This window comes from Xiphophorus maculatus, chromosome 17, assembly GCF_002775205.1.
Source record: "Xiphophorus maculatus strain JP 163 A chromosome 17, X_maculatus-5.0-male, whole genome shotgun sequence".
Taxonomy (NCBI): domain Eukaryota; kingdom Metazoa; phylum Chordata; class Actinopteri; order Cyprinodontiformes; family Poeciliidae; genus Xiphophorus; species Xiphophorus maculatus.
In genome coordinates, this window is record NC_036459.1 from 7,767,142 (window position 1) to 7,790,418 (window position 23,277).

General features: G+C 36.9%; 2 protein-coding genes and 1 long non-coding RNA gene across 4 annotated transcripts in view; 1 reads left to right on the forward strand and 2 right to left on the reverse strand.

The window, feature by feature from the left end:
• The first annotated feature begins 987 nt into the window (after positions 1 to 987).
• On the forward strand, positions 988 to 3,521 carry ndufb2 (NADH:ubiquinone oxidoreductase subunit B2). Of its 2 annotated transcripts, none has more exons than XM_023349741.1 (4): positions 988 to 1,229; positions 1,367 to 1,511; positions 3,244 to 3,319; positions 3,439 to 3,521. In XM_023349741.1, exons 1-3 carry the CDS (start codon positions 1,144 to 1,146, stop codon positions 3,316 to 3,318), a joined length of 306 nt encoding a protein of 101 aa, XP_023205509.1. In that variant the 5' UTR covers positions 988 to 1,143; the 3' UTR covers position 3,319; positions 3,439 to 3,521. The 2 variants fall into 2 exon arrangements, with proteins under 2 accessions (XP_023205509.1, XP_005806950.1); XM_005806893.2 differs by having other exon boundaries at positions 3,244 to 3,314.
• Positions 3,522 to 4,534: 1,013 nt separating this feature from the next.
• Positions 4,535 to 5,911, reverse strand: LOC111611775. The gene is made up of 2 exons (XR_002754214.1): positions 5,136 to 5,911; positions 4,535 to 5,063 (listed from the first exon to the last, which is right to left on the reverse strand). It is a non-coding gene; the product is annotated as an uncharacterized LOC111611775 (long non-coding RNA).
• A 52-nt stretch (positions 5,912 to 5,963) lies between these two features.
• The window catches only part of kdm7a (lysine demethylase 7A), a 32,471-nt gene continuing 15,157 nt past the window's right edge, over positions 5,964 to 23,277 (reverse strand). Inside the window, exons 5-18 of the mRNA XM_023350499.1 lie at positions 20,083 to 20,224; positions 19,085 to 19,271; positions 18,830 to 18,992; positions 15,415 to 15,502; positions 14,263 to 14,369; positions 14,079 to 14,170; positions 13,919 to 14,005; positions 11,604 to 11,846; positions 10,062 to 10,186; positions 9,577 to 9,680; positions 9,394 to 9,488; positions 9,159 to 9,307; positions 8,133 to 8,437; positions 5,964 to 7,714 (exon numbers count right to left, since the gene is read on the reverse strand). Coding sequence (XP_023206267.1) covers positions 7,626 to 7,714; positions 8,133 to 8,437; positions 9,159 to 9,307; positions 9,394 to 9,488; positions 9,577 to 9,680; positions 10,062 to 10,186; positions 11,604 to 11,846; positions 13,919 to 14,005; positions 14,079 to 14,170; positions 14,263 to 14,369; positions 15,415 to 15,502; positions 18,830 to 18,992; positions 19,085 to 19,271; positions 20,083 to 20,224 — 1,976 coding nt within the window. The 3' untranslated portion in view covers positions 5,964 to 7,625. The remainder of the gene's footprint in view (positions 7,715 to 8,132; positions 8,438 to 9,158; positions 9,308 to 9,393; positions 9,489 to 9,576; positions 9,681 to 10,061; positions 10,187 to 11,603; positions 11,847 to 13,918; positions 14,006 to 14,078; positions 14,171 to 14,262; positions 14,370 to 15,414; positions 15,503 to 18,829; positions 18,993 to 19,084; positions 19,272 to 20,082; positions 20,225 to 23,277) is intronic.

Sequence of the window (23,277 nt, forward strand, 5' to 3'; positions counted from 1 at the left end):
GACATTTTACTCACATTTCTAGACAGTAACATTCTATAATAAGACAACCACAAGAATTACCTTAAATAAGGGTTTTAAGTCAACCATTTATTTTTGATAGATTTCAGGAATGCTGGGTTTATTACTCCAGTATCCAGGACTGAATTTAGGAAGATGCAGGCCCTAACAAAATTATTTTACTTATGCCATTTACAGTAGATTGATAATTGAGTAGGCCCTATATAAAGTCAGGTCCAGTTTTACAGGCTTGTATCATCCAAACATTATCAACCATTAGATATATATAACAGCGTACATAAAGAGGAGTACATTTTCACCAAAATAATTCAGAAATTTTGAGATTAATCTCAGACATTTTCTACAATAAAGGGAGTTTTTGAGCTTGAAAGGTTGACAATTAGCTAGAAAAGACTCGAATTTTGAGATTAATCTTTCCACAACAATAAACAGACATTTCTGAGTTTGAAAAGTTGAAGATTTACTAAGGAAAAAAAAACTCTTTGACTTTTTATACTTTTGAAACTTGATATTTTTGTAGAATATTTTTATTTTTTTAAACTCAGAAATTTAAAAAAAAACTCAGATTAATTTCAATATGATTTTTTTTTTTTTTTACGGACAAATATTTTGACTTCTGGAGCTCAGAAATTTTCTTGTCGTTTCTAGAGAATTTCTCAAATTGTTCAAGATTTATAATTTTTTTTGGTGGAAATGTACTAATCCATCCATCCATGTTCTATACACCCTTGTCCCTAGTGGGGTCGGGAGGCGTGCTAGTGCATATCTTCAGCTAACGTTCCGGGCGAGAGGCGGGGTACACCCTGGACAGGTCGCCAGTCTGTCGCAGGGAAATGTACTAATCCTTCTTTTCAATCTGCAATGGCCCTAATACGCCAATCCAGGCATTATATTTATATCCCAACATTGTGAGAAATAAGTTTTTACAGCAAACCCTGTTTTTCCCCTGTTGACCGACAGAGGGCGTTGTGTTACCCGAATCCACAAACGGTGACGTCAATTCCTGTCCAATCGTTGCTGACGTTGTTCCGAGGTCGTTTATTGACCAGACGGAGAAGGTGACTTCGGGAGCATTTCGTCCACATCTAACCCCTTACTAGGCAGGGGTTTAATATATTATCGAACATGTCTTCCTTTGGAAGGGCGTTCGGAGTCCTGCGGGCCGGAACCGGGCTGCTTAGGCAGGGCCCAGGACGGATAACCAGCAGAAAGTAAGCTAGCTACAACATTAGCCTAGCCGCAGAATTACCTGAATACATGTTAGCATAAATCCACAGGAGGAACATAAATAGTATTTTGGTGCAGCCTGGTTGATTGCGGACGTCTAACGCGTGTTTTTCGGTTGTAGGGCCAGCGGCGGACCGCACATTGAGCCGCAGTACAGACAGTATCCACAGTTAACCAAGAACCAGAAGTTCGAGTCGGAGTTAATTAGCGGGGCTATGTGGTTCTGGATCCTCTGGCACTTCTGGCACGACCCAGATGCGGTCCTGGTACGTGAAGCAGAATCAACCTAGAATATATACTTTATAATTTAATCTGAACTGAGATCTTAATGTTTTTCTGTTTTGTTTTTTTATGTGATTTTCATACATTTATGGTAAATAAACTGATGAAGGAATCTATTGTTTTCTATATTATTTTTGGGTGGAGGCTTTATATTAGTTCATTTAGCTATTGCCTCTTCCTGCACAGTTAATATTAGTATTATCTTTAATCAATATTTTATTTGTGCAAACTAAGGTAAAATAAAAGTGGCACTTCATAATTGTTTTTGATAACACCCAGAGTGTTTGGGTGTTATATCAAAGGTGGTGTTAGAAAATTAAAATAAAAAATTTCCTAGAAAGAATTTTGACATTTTTAAAAGATTATTTCAGTTTTACCTCAAAATTTTAGTTTTTAGGCGGATATTAACTTTTTTTCTATCCACAATGGCTGTGACATGCTGTCAGGTCACTGATTCAATGTAACGCAGGGTTTCCCCCAGAAGACTTGCTAAGCCCGGTGGTTGGTCCACTGTGTTTTTGTATTAAAAGATGTCAAGTAGACAGGAAAAGTAAAAATATTGCTGGGTAATTACATGGTACGGGAAAACATCGCTAGTGAAAAGCTTTCTAAACCCAAAACTAGTCTTAAAAACAACTAATCAAAAAATAAAATTAAAATGAATATCAATTATTTGCACTTTTGTTTAACCCAAATTAAGTCAGCGGCTCCATGCCTGTGTGAAAGAAAAGGGGATGCTGCATAAATGATTGGGATTTTCCAGCTAAAGGCTCTAAATCACATGTATTGAACTTATTTAATGATGTCAAATATAACAAGATGCCAACTTCTGTCCAACCGAAGGCTTGTGGGCCAAATCCAACCTGCCATAGCTTCTTATGAGGCCTTATACACTCCAGAGGGATGCATAAATAAAAACTTTGTGTGCTTAAATATTTTATCAATCAAATCCAAGCTGTTTTTATCTGCATATTGCTAAATTACATCAATTAGCCCTGTTAGTTTTTCATGGGGGAAAAAAATCCCTGCACTTTTTGCATTGAGTTTAAGTAGTGCTAACTCCAACCTGCAGGTGGCAGTATTTCTTTCTTCTACGCCTGTTCTGCCTCAGCTTCATTAAATGTCAAATTATCATTAGTTTTTTATTTGTTTGTTTTCAAAAACTACTTCACAACATCATGTCTACTGTTGTTAGTAGATGCACAATTTCTTGCAAATATTTCTAAATTAGCTTCACAACAATCTGTGATTTTTATTGTAAAAAATAAACAAAATCATGAAATCCTGGAGGGACTAATTATTGTGAAAATATGTTCGGTATTTTTTTTTGTTTTTATTTTAAAGATATATTTTTCAAATACAGATATTTAGAATTTCAACAGTGATTAGTGAGTTTAATCAATAGATTCTGGCACAATCAGCCATTTAATTTATGATATTGATGGCCCAAACTGAAAATGAGTTGGACTCTCTAAATAAATAATTGTTTTGTCCCATTATCACCAAAGTGGTTTGCCTAAAAAAAATATTTAAAAAAAAAAACTCACCTCATCCTGCATGTTATGTTGATTTCCAAAGACGTAATCCTGCAGTGGAAAGGAAATAATTCATTATCTAATGAAGTGGTTGTGAAAAGCTGAGGCCTTTCTCTGCTGTAATGTTGACAGACGAGGTTTTTTGCAACTGAATCAAGAAGATTCTTACCTTTATTTACAGGGTCACTTCCCATGGCCTGACTCCTCCGCGTGGACAGACGAGGAGCTCGGCATCCCGCCGGATGACGAGCAGTAAGGTGCTTCTCTTTGTTTTAATGTTTTAAATAAACCTCAGTTTGGTTCAGAAACGCCTTTCACTTATTTTTAAAGTAAATATTGTTTCCACTGTTTATAAACAAGCGCATTTCTTTTGCAGATGACAACTGAAGCAGTTTTGCGAGAAATCCTGCAGATGTTCTGAAGTCGTTGTACATATAATAAAGTTATCTTTAAGTTACACTTTTCTGTTTGTTGTTTTTGTTTTTTTTAAACAAAAGTTACTAATTAACAAAACTAGAAAACGTTTGGTTTAAAGAGTTGAAGTCTTAACTCTTGTTCTTATAAAAACCTCTAAAATAAGAAGACTTTTGAAAATAGATGGAATATTTAAAAAAAATATTGTAAAAATTGTTGCCTCTTTTGTGAAATTATAACGGATAAATACATTTTAAATACATTTTGAGTCAAGATTTTTACTTTAATTAATTCAGGTCGATTTCTCTCCAAAAGAGTGATTTGATAAAATCCGCCTGTGACTTAAATAAATTAGACGATGATGGATGAAGTTTAAATTTCGTTTAACAGTATTCAGTTTCGCCAACTCAAATTTAAAGATTATTTCATACTATTAATAGAATTCAAGGTTTATGTCTCCACTGAAATGTACGAACTTCGTCCAGCCAACTGTCGATAAATTCGCACCTACCCATAACAGACACAAAAAAGCTAACAAGCTAGCTAGCAACGGTAGAACGAAAACGTCCGACGGCGACTTAAATATTTGCCTGACATAAAATCCCGCGAGAAAAAAAATTACACAAACTATACGGAACTAAATAATCATGTCAAGACAATTTAAATTTAGAAAAATATATACATTTTATTTACAAGCAATTTTTGAAATGCGGAATTCGTCCAGTAATCGGGCGATAAATGTGCACTTACCCATGATAGACGGAAGTAGCTAGCTGCTAGCAGCGGTAGCCTCAACAGTCGATATTTGCGTTGAGTGCGACTCAAACCAATATGGCTGACAAAAAAAGGCTCCTGAGGGGGAAAACACATTGTACGAAATGAAATAGTCATGACTAGACAAAGTTTAACCATAAAGACGTTTTAATTCTGATTACAAGCAAATATTGAAATGAGAATTTGCACTTACCTGTGATACTGAAAAAAGCTAGCTAGCTAGCTGCCAACGTTCTAATTTTAGATGCATAAATGTAAGACTTAAGAAGGCGCGGACACCCATGTTTTGTTTTTATTTCATTCGTTTTATTTACAAGCAATTTTTGAAATGCAGAAACAAATGCAACGCATCAACAGTGTCACAGTTAGCCAGTGTTTGTAGATTTCAAATCAGAAGCAATCTTTTGCAAGAAACGACAACATTAATGCTTAAAAAAAGGCAGGAAAAGGAGGGAGGTGATAAATTCTGTGTGAACACTACAGCTTATAAACAAACCCTGCCTGCGGGCCAGCTCGCGTTTTCTTTTCTTTTTTATTCTTAAATGACTTGACATGCAAAGAATTGAAAAAGTTAAAGAGTGTAGTGTAGGGATTCAGCCTGGCGATCATCACACAGTTACTTGTAGGTCGACCTGAGAAAAGTTTTCCCAGCCTCACTGTTCACAGAATGGTCTTAAAGCTATATGGCAGTTCACTGATGAGGTCAAGGGTCAACTCCAGGAGAGGAGGGTGATGAATGAGTAACACTGAGCTGAACACAACTTGGAAGTTTGAGGGACAACACCGGAAGATACAATGACTGGTGACAGCAACCTGAAAAACCCCAAAATGGAGGTTATTTTGTTTCTTTTTTACATTTTTTATTTTGGAAATATGAAAACAAACCTCAGCTTCTCAGAAGCAGGACTTCCTGAAAGTCCTGGGAGAGCTGAGAGCGTCCTGTCTGCATCCGTGATGATGTGGCTGGTGGTTAATCGGAGGTTAATGTCCATGGCATCATTCCCTGAGAGTGAAGAACTGCTCACGTTTCATCACCAACATCACTGGTACTTAAAATAAAAACAATACTCACTCATTCCCATTGGAGGTTCCTCGTTTTTCTGAACACTTTGAGTGTTTCTACTCCTTGAACTTCTCCCCATTTTTGTCACTTTAAAACCACTAAATTTAATTTAAACTATAGTTTTTACGTGACAAACCTAAAGTATTGCATTGCATAATCTTTTGTTTTTGTACATTAAATTAAAACAATCCCCAACTTCCTCCCTGAAATAAAGTTAATTCACCAAATTCACAATCTCTACTTCAAAACTTGGTGGTGGCAACATAATGCTAAGGGAATCTGATTAGTTGCCATGTTTAAAAATGGTTAACTTAAATAATATATTGTAAAAAAAAAAAACAACTAAATGTGCACCATTCTGAGCTGAATAGAATGACTCCACTGTGAAGCACGGTGGTGGCAGAATCATGCAGTGGGAATTAAAATTTTAGCCCAAAATATTAATTTGTAAAAATAAAAACAAATCAAGACTGTAGCAGAAAACTAACAGTGCACCACTTTTAACTGAAAAGAGCAACTCCAGTGAAAAATGCATGGTGGTGGAAGTATCATGGTGTGGGAATCAAGAGTTTGTAGCCAAAAACAACTATATATATATATATATATATATATATATATATATATATATATATATATATATATATATATATATATATTTAATAATATATGTTTTCCTTTTTTATATTAAGTAGTCAAAAAGATAAATATAAGCTTGTGACTGAAAGCTAACACTGCAGCTCACTCTGAACTGAACACTGGGAAATATGGAGGTGGCAGAGTCATGCTGTGGGACTCCAAAGTTTATTGCAAAAAAATAAATTAAATTAAATATATTCTTACTTTAATTAGTACAAACAAACAAAACTGTCAGAAAACTGACACTGTGCTTCACCCTGAACTGAACACTGGATGATATGTGGTGGCAGAATTATGCTGAGGTTATAAATTTTTATCTTTACATTTATTAGATAAAAAAGGAAGGAACTGTTGTTGACAATGATAAATATATTGAATAAAAAAAAGAAAAAGACTTAAAATTATTGCATTTGCCTTATAACACTTGGAGTGTATAATTTCAGTTATGGGAATCCCCTCTGGCGCGTTACTCGGCACCCTGTAGTTGTCAATATAATGGGAGCAACAAACTGTAATTCAATTAGAATTATTTGCTTGGAATAAAGTACCAATATTTAAAAAAAAAATTCTCTATTATCTTGGTATATCATAAAATTTCTTTAAAGTAACAAATAGGAAAAGTTCAAGGGGTATGAAAACTACTAAAGTACTTTGTACCGACCACAGTGGCTCAGATATATATATATATTTTTGCTAATTAAAGTTAAGTGGCACTAACTGAGAATGTTCAGGTGAAGACGTGAAAGAAACAAACCTAACCAAAGTCTCTACACACATCGCCCAAAAATCACTGGGAAGAGACGGGAGTCAACACAGGCTCAAGTCAACTGCAGAAGGAAAAGATTTGTGACGACAGAAAGTTAGAAAGGTCGAAGGTCAACTGCTACTCATGACTAAAAACATCCACATTTACAAAAATGTTTAAAGATTAAAAAAAGAAAAGAAAAACCTCTTAAAACCCTCAAAACTAAAGGTTCCATGGGCATTTCATAATAAAATCATCAATTCTTTCAATTAATAAATACATAATCCATAAACACATTGAGAATAAAACTGATAAAATGAGAAATAAATTAGTTAAATCCTATTGAAAACAAATTCAGGGAGAGGCAGCGCTCTCTTTCCGCTCTCCGCCTCTCCTCTCGCTCCAAAGTCATTATTGCTGGTGTGATTGAGATAAAAAGAGGGAGGAAGAAAAGCACGAGTGGAAGAAAAATACAAAACAAGAAGCACCATTTTGAAATTTCAGTTCATCGCCGCCTCCATTTTTTTTTTTCTTTTAATTTCTCGAAGCACCACGTTTCAACCTGCTGAACTCATCCAGAAGCAAAGCTCGCAGGTTTTCTTAGTCCCATTCGAATGCCCGCTGAAACTTCCATTTAATCCACATGAAAATCACGTAATTCTCCTTTTTTGTTCTAAGTGTGCTTTCATTTGAATTATTTTCCTGTGAAGATTTGCTCAAATTCAATACCCTGTCTCCTCAGCATGCACAGTGAGCGTGTTGTCAGATCCGGTCTGTTGCGGTCGTCTCCGTCTTTTTCTTTTCTCCGGCACAAAAGTGACAAAAAAAAAAGAAAAGGAAAAAAGTTTCTCTCTCTCTTTTTTTATTTTTTACTTCTTTGAGAACTGAGGGCAAATTATCTTTTTTTTTCTTTGAAGTTTCAGGAAGCGCGTCAAACAAAAACACGACTGTGTCTGTTGAGTTTAAGGATCTTGCCGAGTCTCTGTTTGGCTGTTGCCATTCCTTTTTTGGGCCTTTTACCTGCAAAAAAAAGCAACAAAAAACATAAGAATAATTCCAAATTATGTAGAAATACAGTATATAGATATTTAAGATGCATCAATGACAACTAGAAATGTTAACTTTTTTTTGTGATATTTACTGCAATAGTAGTAATAATAACAACACACAAACTTAAATATTTTTTTTAGGAATTAAATTATTGTTAAGTGGAGGATAAAATCTATATTTAGCCCCATTTTCTGAGGCACAATACCACAGAATGATGCTGCCACCACCATACTTTACACTAAACAAAGTGTAGCAGACCAATCTGTAACCTGCAGCTCTTAATAACTTCGTCTATAAATTAAAAAGCCAAACTGAGGTACAAAAATGTTCAGAAAGTGACCTTTGTATAATATTTCTCTGTTAAAAGTGAGTAGACTGACAGCCAAACCTTTTGTAGCCTGGTTGCTGATGGGTGGAGGGTTGGGCGCGTTCCTCTTGGAAGGGTGCAGCGGCGGAGACATGGAGGGGTCACAGTACTGGTACTCCGTATTGGGGCTGGGGAGCCCTTGATTGTCCCAGGCCTCGCTGCTGCTGTTGCCCTGGCTGTCCATGGGGCTCTTGCTCCCCTGCAGCGAGCGTTGGGTCGAACCGGCCCACCAGGACTCCTGGGGCGACGGTGCCTCCTCCAGCAGACCAGCCATGGACAGCATCCCCTGAATGGCCTCTTCTGTGCTGGGTGAGGTAGGACGTTCTCTGCAAACCAAACGTCACCAGTCAAACGGCGTTCGTTCACTCCCCCCCCCCCAGTAAAATTACTTTTCAATGTAAGTTTTTAAACTTTTGGAGATAGAAACTCCACAAATGAACAAAATAAATATTATATAGTGCTGCATCTAACAATTATTTTAAGTATTGATTATTTGGTTAACTGATTAGTCGGTTATTCCGATGATTAATCAAATTAAAAATGGGAACATTCTGCTAATTTTTCATTCACCCACTTAGGCTTGTTCTGAACAATAAAAGCAATTCATTTAAAAATACAAATAAACAACTGAATTAAATTTTTAATAAGAAAATAAACTTTTTGCTCCCAAAATTTTTGCATTCCTTTAGCTAAAACGCTTCCTACTTGAGGAATTCTGGGCAGAACATATTTACAGACAAATAAGACTTTTTTTTTTATCTTAGAAACAAAATGTATATGTATTTTGTACAGTTTTGGCTTAATTACTGCTCTGATTGTGTTGCTCTTTCAGCAATTATCCTTTTTTTAGTTAACAATTAATCAACTAAGTAATTGATGAATTACTTAGTTGATGAATTACTGTTGATTAATGAACAGTGCAGTTTTGGATATTAAGCACTTTCAAGGATTTTATACAGAAATCAAACACTTTCCAAACCTTTAAAACAATAGAAATTCAAGCATTTTCAAGGACTTTCTGTGCTGAATATTTCAGCTGAAACTCACCGTTTGAGTGGTTTGTGTTTGTGCCTGAGTTTCTGACCCGACTGGTCCAGATCCATGCTGTGCCCTGAGCCGTTCTGCTCCTCCTCCTCATCTTCCTCCTGGGAACTCTCCGAATCATCGTCAGAAGATGAAGACGACGACGATTTACTCTAAAAATGACAGGATTTCTCAGTAACCATGGTAACAACCAGCAGGTCTTAGCTAAAGGCTTTGAAGGAGATGTAAGGTCGTTTACTTCTGAGGGAGAGTCGCTGTCTGACTCCACATCCGAGACGCTGGAGTGTCCTGAGGTCTCCTCCCTGAGTTCATTCTTCACCCTCTCTAGTCGCCCTGCAAACAGAGGAGCAAATCATTCAGCTCAGGGTATTTATCATTTTTAAAAAGCTGGTTTATTGTTGGAAAGTTGCGGTTTTCCTACTGAGGAGCGATGCTTTCTCAGCTGTGCTCTTTGGTGGGCTTTGGTCGATACATGACTGCTCACCCTCCGTCTTTACCGGACTGCTCCCCGGTCGCCTTAAATCTCTAAAACACAAAAAAAACAAACCTTTTTGTAATTATTGACAAATTAAATTCATTTTGCTGTAAGGAAATTACCACAATAGTTTTAATTTTGAGTGGCAGATTAATTAAAAGGAGTTTTTCATGACTTTAGAAGTTCAGTGAAGTAAAACTCAGCATATTAGGGTTATTGTAAATAGAAAAAAAAGAAGAAAGGAGTAAATTTCCGCCAGTAAACTCAGAAATATTTAAATTTATCTCTGAAAATTTGTAGAAAAATCAAGAACATTTTTGCACTTGAGAAGACAAAAAAGGGAGGGGAAAAAAAGATGATTTTCTATGAAGTGAATGTAAACGTCTGATTTCATGTATTTGGTAATTTGATGTGTTGGGTTGTTGCCTTACCGGATGATTCTGCCGTTGACCAACATGAGACGTAGGTGGTTGTCCTCCAAGGACTCCGCAGCTGCTGCCGATGCAGTCGACACTTTGTTAAACTTTCCAAGAACCTTGGCACAAAACGCTGGATCCTGGAGGAACAAGGATGAAACAAAGCCACAATATTTATGGTTATGATCAAAATTTACAATCACTCTTCAAGGGCATGGATTTCATTAGTATTGGACTTTAAATGATTGATTTAACAAGATAAAAATAGGATTTGGTTCCCTCTACAAGCTCCAATGTAAAACTACATCCACGTCACTACCAGGTTAAATTTTCCCTAGAAAGTTGCACACACATTTCTGGCGTGACCTTTGATCCCTTTTCTGGCAAGAATTGACATGGTTGAGAGAAGCAGTTTTATCCATTTCAAACAACAGTTCCGGTGGGCCGAGGTTTACACAGTTTTACAACCACAGGGGTTTGAAAAGCAGAAGTGGAGCCTCCCGCAAAACCAACAAGAATACAGCAAGTGGTTTCTGAATGGTAAGTCAACAACAAAACTGTTGTCTTTTCCAGCAGTCATTGTACAGTGCATACAGCAGTAAAACCAGCTGAAAAAACGTGTTAAAGCCCTGCATGAGATGCTAGGAAACGGGCGGAATTCCGCTGGGGTTGCTAGGAAACGGGCAGTGCCTGCTGATTTGTGATGTTACAGAAGACTTTTGAAATTTTTCCAGAAACTATAAAACATGAACTTTTAGCCAAAAATCATCTGGTTGGGACTTAAAAACATTATATATATATATATATATATATATATATATATATATATATATATATATATATATATATATATATATATATATATATATATATATATATATACTGCTCAAAAAAATAAAGGGAACACTCAAATAACACATCCTAGATCTGAATGAAAGAAATATTCTCATTGAATACTTTGTTCTGTACAAAGTTCCATTTGCACAACAGCAGGTGACATTGATTGTCAATAAGTGGACAGTTTGATTTCACAGAAGTTTGATTTACTTGGAGTTATATTGTGTTGTTTAAGTGTTCCCTTTATTTTTTGAGCAGTGTATATATATATATATATATATATATATATATATATATATATATAAATAAAAATCAGCAAACAATATCCAAATAATATTTTTCTAGATTGATTTGGTCTTTTCATAAACAACAACCTAACATTATCCATTTTAACATTTGAATTTCATCTTCAGGTTATTCTTAAATTGTTATCAAGGGCCGCAAAATTTCAACTGGAGATGAGGACTGACCACTCCACCCTTTTTTTCTCTTTTCTTTTTTATACATTCAATATATTACTCACTCGGCTGTCCGACAGTTTCGACTACTTTGAACCATGTCCGGGAATGTCTGTCTGTATTTTGTGTATGTAGGTTGTATGCATGTTTTTATGTGCAGCGCTCCTTGTTGATTGGGGTGGGTTGTTTTTGTTGTTTACATAAAGTTCTGAAAATCAATTAAAAAAAAGAAATCATCCAGGTATGAAAATGTGAAGTTCACCTCTTCAAGCGTCCCCACCTCCACCCTCTTCAGCACCTCCATGGTGTGCTGCTCCAGGATGTCCAGGTTGGACGGCACCTTGGGGGCCTGCTGCTGCTGCTCCCGGAGCCGCCGGGCGGCTCGCCTCGCCTGCCGCGCCTGGCACAGCCTCTCCAGGGCGCGGGTGGTGAGGCAGCCATTTGCTCCCAACGGTACGCCACTTCCCTGAGATTTCACTGGCTTGCTGCCGCTCACTGGCTCCTCCTGAGAAGAGAACGCAGTGCACGTTTTACTTGTCAAAATCAGACAGACAAATGAGAACTAGAAAATTTCGGAAGAAATTTAGCCGGGGCCTGCCAAGGCGCGCCCGTGGGGTTCGGGCCCGGCGTCGTCGCGCCACAAATCGGCGTCGACGCCAAAGAACGCCGCGACGTGACCAGTGGCACGCGGAGAACCGCAAGAACGTTAAGCGAGGCGGACGTGCACCATTCGGTACGATTTAAAATGTTGTCAAGGCTTTTATTTTGGAAGTTTCAGTATGCTTCATTTCAAAAGGGCCAAACTAATACCATGTGTAACAGTGCTTTGGATGAAAAAGTCAAATAAAGCCAAAAAGAGCAATTACGTCATGTAAAAATATTCAAGGCTTTTATTTTGAAATTATTATTATGCTCCATTTTAAAGTTCCAAACTAATCCCATGTGTAACAGTGCTGTGGATGAAAAAGTCATATATGGCCAAAAAAAAGCAATTACATGATGTAAAAATATTCAAGGCTTTTATTTTGAAATTTTCAGTATGCTTCATTTCAGAGGGCCAAACTAATACCACGTGTAACAGTGCTTTGGATGAAAAAGTCAAATAAAGCCAAAAAGAGCAATTACCTGATGTAAAAATATTCAAGGCTTTTATTTTGAAATTTTCAGTATGCTTCATTTCAGAGGGCCAAACTAATACCACGTGTAACAGTGCTTTGGATGAAAAAGTCACATAAAGCCAAAAACAGCAATTACCTGATGTAAAAATATTCAAGGCTTTTATTTTGAAATTATTATTATGCTCCATTTTAAAGTTCCGAACTAATCCCATGTGTAACATGGCTTTGGATGAAAAAGTCATATACGGCCAAAAAGAGCAATTACTTCATGTAAAATATTCAAGGCTTTTATTTTGAAATTTTTGTTAAGCTTCATTTTAAAGGGCCAAACTAATACCATGTGTAACAGTGCTTTGGATGAAAAAGTCAAATAAAGCCAAAAAAGAGCAATTACGTCATGTAAAAATATTCAGGGCTTTTATTGTGAAATTTTCAATATGCTTAATTTTAAAGTTCAAAACTAATCCCATGTGTAACAGTTACTGAGTTAAATCAGTTATATACAGCCCATAGCAGCAATTAGTTCTAAAGGCCAGTTCAGTCAACCTCTGTTTCAACTGAGTATTCCACTATATATAGAACTACAGCGATGCGTATTTGTAGTCCAAATCAGCAGCCAATAGCCTCTTGAGATCCGTTGCTATGGCAAATAATGGTCTCAGCAGGTGTGAGCTCTGAACTCTGAGCTCTCAAACACACAATTGTGTGTTTGAGCAAACACGTTTTACTGACAAAAAAGCATTGGAAACAAATCCTTCTTGTTCGGGAACCGTAATACATATTCGAAAAGCGTTTGCAGCGTATGACAGTTCAATGTGTCTTCTGCGATAGTCCCGAGACTCATATCTGTACCTCACTCAGAACATTTACAGCGATGAGAGAAAGAAATGTTGTGCCCATATCTGAACCTACATCGGCTGTCACTCTAATTTGAGCAAAAATGAGAAAGTTTGGGTCGCTTAGAGGCAAATTGTGGACAAACCGTAACTGGTATCGACGAGCCGTCTTCACTTTCGAAGAGATCACAGACGTATCTACAAAATGAAATTTGAATGGCATTTCTAGGTGAATTTGTGACGACACAGCAAATCCTCAAAAATAGGGTATTTCTAGGATTTTTCCCATTGAGTTATAATGGGGTTTTTTTCGTAGTTTTTTGCGAATTATGTCGCCACGTTAAGCCCAAATCCCACCAGAAGTAATAGCTCCAATGGCGTGAATTTTCTGCACGTTTTGATACCTCATTTGTAGGTGTGCACCCAGCGGTACGAGCCGCATTAACGGTTACGGAAGAAAAATAAAGATTAAAGAGACGCTTCTCTCCGACAATAGTAATAGGTTCCTGCCATTGCTTTGCATGGCAGGCCCCAACAAGGATAAGTGAACAAATGCAACATTTCACCAAATAAAAACTACATCCAGTTGTATTTCTACGGTGTAATATTTCAAACCTCCTTACCTCGAGGTAGCGGATTTCCTTGGTCAGCTCCTTGATGAGATGGTTGGGCCGGATATGATCTGGAACCTCGCTGGTCGGCTCGGTCACCTGGAACAGCAACAGAGAAGGTGAGCAGACGTCCAAACTATGAGGACGAACCGTGACATTAAAATGAAATTACCTCTCTTTTCAACCACGTCCTCAGTGCGCCGATTAACGCCCTGACTCCGTCTACAAGGTAGGTTGGTGGAGGACAGCTGTCCTCACGTAGCTCTGAAAGGACAAACAGAAAATTCATGGTTTATACATGAAAATCAACAAGAAAAATAGAAAGGAATGTTTATTTAGTTCCATTATGCACTCACCTTTTAGCATTTCCAAGAGGTTTTTAGCCACATACCAACAAATGGCCTCAAAGTATGGAAACTTGAAGAGGTCTGGAGTTTTCAGGCGACGCTCCATTTCATAACACCTACAGTAAAAGCATATAGATTATTTATCAGGGTTTGTACACTTTTCAATTAAAAATACTTTATTGATTAAATGTTTAATTAGATTCAACATTTAATCAATAAACATTTAAACCACATTCAAGCTGCAGGACCAAAAATGACTAGTAATGCAGATCAAACAGGTTTTTCTCAGTAAGCAAACTATTAAGTAAAACTAAAATTCAAATGTTGCTTAAATACGAGTTTTGTTTAGTCTGACTGATCTAATCTCTGCTACACCTTTACAAAAATGTAAGGTTCTAAATAAAAAAGCTTTAATGAGTAACTGCTCTTAATACAATTCCTCATAAACATTGGTCTATTGAAATGGCTCCCAATTCAAGTTATCAGCTGTTTAAATTATAACTTAAGTTGCTTTATTTTTAAGCCTGTTTTAGTTTTGTCATGTCCTGGGTGACGGAGAACCAACAGGTAGATAGAAATGAATATCTGGGGAGTATTTTAACTTAAACGTAACATTTAAAGCACCAGGGTTTATATAGAAAAATATTCAGATTTTATTTTGTGGTTTTAAAGGCTCTACATTGAAGACAGTGAGAAATAAAGGCCTAACTTTTAGTTTTTTCTGTCTGTTCTCGGCTCCCACACACAGAGCTGCCTGCCACTCCTCATCCTCTCCCTCCCATTTCAAACTCTTTTAATTAACTAAAACTTAAAGAGCTAAATATGAATGAGATGTTTGCTACTTTTGACAAAAAAACTCAAGTCTATGAAAGCCGTGTAGCAGTTTTGCTAATGAGGCAGCTTATCGTGATTCAGTCAAAGTAATAAAATAACGAACTGCAGTCTGATTTTTATTGTTAATGTGTTTCTTCTTATTGAGCAGTGAATGTAAATAAAAGGTTTACGTGTCTTTTGCTTTAAGTTTTTACTTACTAGAAGGCTTTATGCAGAAATCAAGCACTTTCCAAACATTGGAAATAAAATTCAAGGATTTATGAACCCTGATTGATGCAGAGAAAAGTGATAAATGATTAAGAATAAAAGCATTTTAGAGGTGCTAACCTGAGCTGCATGCCAATATTGAGGTTGTGAAGGAAGTTCCCTCCGAATGCCATGCAATCCTGAGAGGTGAGAACACCATGGATCCAGCCTGTAGGGGGCAGCAGAGCACAGAGAAATATTTAATCCATTACAAAATACTCCATTAAAAAAATAATTCAACATGGCAACCGACTTTCATTTAAGAGAATCATATAAAACTGGTGCTTTTCTCTCCTATTGGATTATGAAAAAACCAAAACAAACTGCAGCTATGACACGCCAAAGTGAGACGAAGATTGTAAGACTGATAGACAGGCCTGATAATGCGCTGGCTGTCTGACCCACTGTGCTCTCTGACCCCCACTTAATTCCCGCCTTTCTGCCAAAAAGGATCCCTTTCACAAAGCTGCAGAGGAAGACTGATTGGAGATGTCCAGGAGTTGACGGGCCGAACTGAGCTTTGTCTGTCCGGGTAGGAGGGGGAGTACTATCAGTTTCCAAAGTCCATTGAGAAGCTTGACGGATGGATAATCCCGGACACGTCAGCTTCACTCCACTGAATGAGAGGCTCAACATTCGGTGAGTGACAGGAGGCAACCATCTCTAACAATGCTAATAGTTAGCAGCTATGTAATTAGCATTTAAGTGCTGCTAGCAAAAGAGCTAGAGCGTCCCGCAAAAGTATTTACACCTTTTGAAAGTCTACTAAGTTCATCTTCAGGCTGGGTGACAAATCTATTTTATTGATTAATGGAACTTTTGGTTTTGAAGATTACATTTTTGGAAAAATTGTGATTTTCAAGGCAGCCATCTTGTTTGAAAAGTGAGTTTTACATTTTCTATTTATTTTGACCTTGAATTCAGGTCAACTTTATGATGGAGTGTTAGGGCCAGGCTAGTATTTGTTACTTTTAATTATGAGAATAAAGTCGTAATGTTAAAAGAATAAAGTTGTAATATTACCAAAATAAAGTTATAATATTACCAGAATAAATTTGTAATATTATCAGAATAAAGTCATAATTGTATAAGAACTCTAGCATGTAAAAATATAAAACAATAAAATTAGAAATTTTGAACATCTTGTAGAGTTATGCTGAAACATGAGTTAGAATTCCTCCTTTTAACCAGGCAAAATGGCCTAGTCAAAACCCTGCCCTAAAACAAAACCTCATAATGCATGCTCAGACAAACTTCTTTCAGAGATCTAGTTAATTTGCAAAGAAAAATGAAGCTAAAATTTCCATCTGTACATGTGCAGATGGAAGAAGCTGCATGATGCATAGATAATTTTTCTTCCACTTAATTATGAATGAATCTATGGATTTATTTATAAAACTTTCACACAGAAATAGTCAGTAGGGGTTGTAAAAGAATAAAGATGAGCATCACAAGACATAAAAAACAAATGTGCATAAAAACAACTTAGACAAAATAAATAAAAGATAAAGAAAATTAAAAAAAAAACAAGGAGAATTTAAGAACAGACCCATCTTCTATTTCTGCACAGAGACGTTTTATATTAAATTTAGTCTGATAAAAACGCAGAGACAGTAATCCAACAGCCGGTGTCTCCTGAATATTTTCACAAGTACATCCCAGCTTTTCTTCCACTCTATCCAGATGGGCCAAACAGGAAAACATGCATATTTTGATATATTTTAGTCAGCTTACAAGCTTAAAAACAAAACATGTCTAAAACCCATGCAGGAATAATAATAATTTTAAAAAACGAGTAACTTTAAGGCACATTTTGTATATTTCTCAAATGATACTTCTTAACACACTGCAAAAACAAAATCTTCCAAGTATTTTATATCTAGTTTCTACTGAAAATATCAAAGTACACTTGCAAAAAGACAACTTACAAGTTACTTTTAGTAACATATTAATAAATACTTGGTTTCAGAGGAAGATTATTTCATATAACTTGTACTTCTAAAAAGTTACTTATAAGTTAATTGTGTCTTTTTTCAAGTGTACTATGTTGAATCTAGACAAAAAATATGCAGTTTTTTGTTTTTACAGCGTAGAAACAGAAAATCTAGAGACATTATCCCACATAGTTGCACATTTCATTGAATCTCAGTGTGCCTTATCTAATAACTGTACATGTAAGTTTCTCTTACTTTACAATCTAATTCTAATTATTATTTTATTTTACTTTGTGTGAACTTTCATGTTCCAATTTGCTGCTATTTCACCTGAATAAATGATATTTCTACTGTAATTTAAGTCAAACACAACATTAAAATACACTTAAAACAGAAGCTCTGGACATAAAAGTAATATTTCCAGGCATTTTATATTTAGTCGTTTACCTTATTATTTCCTGTGTGTTCAGAGCATAAACATGCAGACTAGACAGAGCACATACAGTAGAGCAGGACTGGATGTCCCGTTTCAGGATATTGTGCAACTATTTTAACAAAGTAAGTGCTGAAAGCCAATGACCTCAGCTTCAGGTGAAACCAAAGTTTACATGTAAATTAGTTCCAGTGCGTGTTCACAGATTGTACCAGAATCAAACCAGTTTGTTCAGTTTCCATTGTCAAAGAGTTGGACTCAGGCCAAGATGGCTGCTGCTTAGGAGTAAACAGTCTGTCATTATTAGAGTTATCTTTCTCTGGATCAGGAGAGTAAGGAACGACAACAGAAACCATCTCAGCTAGCAAGACAAAAACATTTTAAAAAAACACACACTTGTTGCTAATTGCTAATATGTTCTTGCATCTCATGTCTATAAAGTGAGAAAGTTTGAGATTTGAAGGTTTTCAGCTAATATGAGAAGAATTAAGTGGACTTAGAAGATATTTTTAGAGTGAATGGGCTTTAATTAGGACAAAAGTACAAAGAAAAGGTGGATTGATGAGACATGAATGAACTGAAAAAACAGATGGAAGAATGAACCAATGGAGAAATGGTTGGACTGACAGGTGGATGGATGGATGGACAAATAGGCAGAACAAAAAACAAAAAGACAGATGGAAGAATGGATGTTTGAATAAATGAGGAAAACATATGGTTGATTGAATGGATGAACAATGGAAAAATGGATGAACGAGATTGAAAGACTCATGGCTGAAAGAAAAATGGAAAGAAGGATGGATGAAGACAAAGACGGATGGATGATGTATGAAATATGAACAGATGGATGGATGGGTGAAAAATGGAAAGACAAGTGGGTGGACAGATGGACGGATGGATGGAGGAATGGACAGATGAACAAGGAGAGAAAGATCGATGGGCAAAAAGATAAGCATGGTTGGTCAACAAGATGGAGAATGTTAGAATATTTTCTAAACTCTTAACTTTCTTTAACCCGATCTGAAGAAGAACTCTGCCGTAAACACTGCTAAACAAACCAATGGTTATGTTACAAATTCCATTTGTTTAAAAACATTTGTAAAAACCAGTTGAAAGTGAAGCCACAAACCTGTAGGGATGAGCAGGGTGGTTCCTTGGGTAACAACACACTTGTAGCACTTATCCACTTTATCCCCGAAGAACACTTCGCTCTGATTGGGCGAGGAGCTCCATGCCTCATATAGTGCAAGGTTGGTGGGAGTGGGTTTGATCAAATAGAAGATCTTCTCACCCTACCGGTCACACAGAAACATGTTGGAGACAACGGATCATCTTCCTATTACCCACCCAGTCTACCACCAATCTGAAACTATGCAACACTTACCCACAAAACATGATACCAGACTGAGGTTCCTCCAAAGTCTATGTGGAAGTCCGTGTAGCTGTCCTTAACTCCCATAAGGCAGTACTTCTGGACGAAGGGCTTTGGGAAGAACGAGTCATCAGGCCAATAGTTTTCCACCCAGGACATTTTCTTGGCCACATCAGGAACCTCGACCAACTCTGACATCCTGCAGGTTGAGGAAGAAAAGCTAAATATTAAAGCCACCTAGAGATTAGAGCTAGTTTTATACACACATTACTGTCTTCCTATGAAAAAATGCAACATAAAATGTACATGATGAAAAAGTAAATTCAGAAAGGATTTCATGGTATGCAGATGATGCATTATTATGTCTTCCTATAAAAATAAAATGGGTTGTAAACAAAATAAAATGTGAATTTTTAAAGAATTTCATTGTATGCAGACAATTCATTACATTTTATCTCTAATTTCATCATTAAGATTACATTGTATGCAGATGATTCATTGCAGTTTTTTCTCCATCTTATAATTAGAGGAAATATTCATTTACAACATCCAAATTCAATTCCAAATGCCAATTTAAAAAAAAAATTATAATTTAAGGTTAAATTTGATTATATTTAGACGATTCATTACAGTTTCTCCTATTTAACCTTTTTTGTTTTTTCTCTGAGGAGTTTTTGTGGCGCTAGTGGCTTGTATTTTTTCTTGCAACAGTAGGCAGACAGGAAAGAGGGCGGACATGCGGCAAAGGTCGCCGGGAGTCGAACCCGCGACGTCCGCATCTAGGACTAAGGACTAAACGTGGGGCGTGCTAACCCCCTGCGCCACCACAGCACGCCCTCTGTTTAACCATTTTTAACATCCAAATTCAACTCTAATCCCAATTACGTTAGGGATTTCATTGTATGCAGATGATTCATTATTACTACATATTTCTATTAAGACATTCCTAATTTGTAACATAAACTGCAAATAAATAAAGGCATATAAAAAGGTTGAATGAACTCTCTTACTTTGTGTCGGAGAACTCCAGGCTGATGAGATTGAGAACTTTGGGTCGATGGGGCTTGGTGAAATACTTGATAAATTCGCTGAGTTTCATCTTGCTGTCCGCCTGTCGTGCCACATCAATCACGTCGATAACTTTGTCACCACCTAGATGGGAGAAAAAGTACTCTTCAGCTCATGGAGGATCAGAGGATAACTTCTGCAGCTGCTGGATTTCTGAATGCCAAATATGAGAAGTTTTTAATTGGCTGCTGAGTGGGCGAGAGGTTCAAAGGGGTCAACAGCTTGCTGCCATGTTTGTGTGCTCCAAGAGATTGAACCCTGAGGGAAACTGGCATCAATGTGGCAGCATGGGGAGGGGTTACAAGTGAGACAATCTGTCCAGACCACCAGTCCCCTGAGGAGGGGAGTGAGTGGAGGTGAGAGGGCGGTTGTGTTTGTTGCCAAAGGGCGTGCAGGAGACCTTAAGCTTGTAGGGAAATACTTGTAAAGAGGTGAGAAAAAGTGTACAGGAACCGGATGTTTGTTATGCAGAGAGAAAAAATGAGGAAAAAAGCCAAAACAGAGACTCTGTTAATACAGTTGGGGCGCTACAAATCACAGTCCAGAAAGGCTGGATGTCAAACCAAGACAGCTGGTTGTTGTGTTCTCTCCACACCTCCTTTTTTTTATTGCCTCGTTGCATGTTCCTGTTTCACTCTCCCGCCCCTGACGGCCCAGCTGGCCAGTGTCTGATGACGGAGAACAGCTGGAGCGAAGGCAGTCCGTCACACAGTGAGGCGAAGCTGCCAGGAAACCCCACAGACCTCAAACAGCAGCTTCACGACTCCGGCAGCAGCACAAACGACCACAAGCTACAGCGTCAGTAACGCTGTAACGACGCCACAATGACACTTTACCACACTTTGTAGACAAACAAGACCCTGTATCAAGATAAACTGTCCTATCTGCAACATTTCAGCTCAGATTATAGTGACTTTTTAAATCAAGTTGTATTTTTCTGAAAAATGCAAATGTTTTTTTTACAGTAAAATACAGAAACTGTGTTGGTGTCATGTGACCTGCTCTAAACTACGCTCTTATATCCCAATAAAGCTGTTTCTATGGGGAAGAGCTGCACAGAGAGCAGCTGAAACACAAATCAATAAAGTTTAAGACAGTCAAAGGAATTATTTTAAAGCAAAAAAAGAAACTATTTAACAACTTTTGTCCATACAATATTTTCAGAGTAAATAACTGAGTCATATCAAAACCAACTGAGACATGATAATGTTCATGTTCATTTAAAAACTTAAGTTTATTTTTACATTATTAGAAATACATTAAAAGTTGCAAATAAAAAAGTAATTCAGTTCCTTTTTAAAATGAGAAAACATTGCCTAAATTACAATAACACACCATTGCTTTAATAAATACTTATTTGTACACTCATTTTTGCATGACCGATTAATAATTAAACAGCAAAAGATTCTAAATAGATTTAGGTTTTTACAGAATTAGAACCAGGTCAAGCCAAAACTAGTCCGCTTCAGGAGTTTTGTATAGGACATTTACAAAGAATTTTTTATTTTATCTTAAATAAAGAATGTATGTATTTTTTTTATACAGTTTTGGCTTATTATCTGCTCTGAGTGTGTTGTTCTTTCGGCAAATTACCATTTTTGAGTCTGTATACTATAGGTAACGATTAACTGATTGCTAAATTAGTTGATTATTTTCTTAAATGTTTAATCACAATTAATATGATTAATTGTTTCCATCTTTGTTTTTGCCCTTTTATTTCCTCACTTATTTAAATCCAAATCGATCAAATGATGAGCTCTTTTAAATTAGCTTCCTATTAAAACAAAAATGACTCAAATCTGTTCTGTCAACATGTACTACTATGTATAAATAACAAAAAATACAAAATAAACTTTCCACTTCCCGACCACACACTAAGTTTGCAGCATCGATAATTACAAAGCGTCATAAGCTGGAGAAGATATCAGCCCTGATTTCCACTGTCCCATGTTCTCCCAGGTGTAGAAAACGCGACCTGACACCCAGTCCCTGGTCACAACACCTGCGCCTTGGCTTAGAGCTCAATAGTGCATGTGGAGGAAGCGATAAAGTGAGGGGCAGAGCCTGTAATCTGAACTTAATGATAAAAACACTGGTGGGCTTGGTAATGGGGCTTGTAACAGGAGCTGGGAAATGGCGAGCTGTGTCAGTGAAGGAAGCGAAGTGGTCACAGAGAGGGCAGTGAAAGCTTAGCCATCACCCATTTAGAACCCATTCAGCCATCGCCTGATGCCTGATAAGTTGGTTAAAACCCCATGAACCTGGAAACCTGCTCATATCGGCACACAGATGGTGCCTGCTCAGCAGCAGCCACTTAGCTGCCTGGTGTCGGGTCGTTTCATTAGCTTTTAGGCAGAACAGGAGCTGCTGCAGAGAACCTCCACAGGAGAAACTAACGTGTTGCTGTAAATGCGGGAAAAAAGGTTGATTTAACATTAAGAGATACGTCCGAAAATTTTAACGCATTAATTAATCGAACAGCCTGATTTGACCTAAAAGCCTGCAGTTACCTAGCTGAGAGCAGGACGTTATGGATTCGACGAATGACAGAAAACAACGGATGTTTTCTGCGACAGCAACAAAAGTTGGGCGTTTTTCAATTTTATTGTGTTGCATCGCTAGCTCACTCTCAAAATTCACATGCAACTATTACGCTGGCTGGATGAGGACAAGCAACTGTCACGTAATCACACAGCCTCCAGAGGAAATTAATGAATACAGACATTTGTAAATTTAAGTTTAAAAAAAAAATGGCTTCTTTATTAAAGCCTTTCTGCATATAAAAACGGAAAATCTTCAAACTTGATTTGACAAAATAAAACATTTTCTTTAGCATTTTTTGAAAACATAAATACTGTGGCAGTTTTTGCCCAGGGCGGCATAAGAACTAGAAGATGAAATATACTTGTCAGTTGTTTTCCTCAATTCCTGTTGAGTACTGGAAGTAACGGTGGACAATATGGACTTCAAGCTTTATCACAATCATTTCAGGTTCTACAGTGATTACAAAGCTCACATTAACTATTTATTACTACTTTTTTAAGCTATAAAGGTACCTACATGCCACAACAATTAATGCTCCACAAACATAAATATTATTAAAAAAACAACATTCCCTTCATTAGGACATCAGTCAC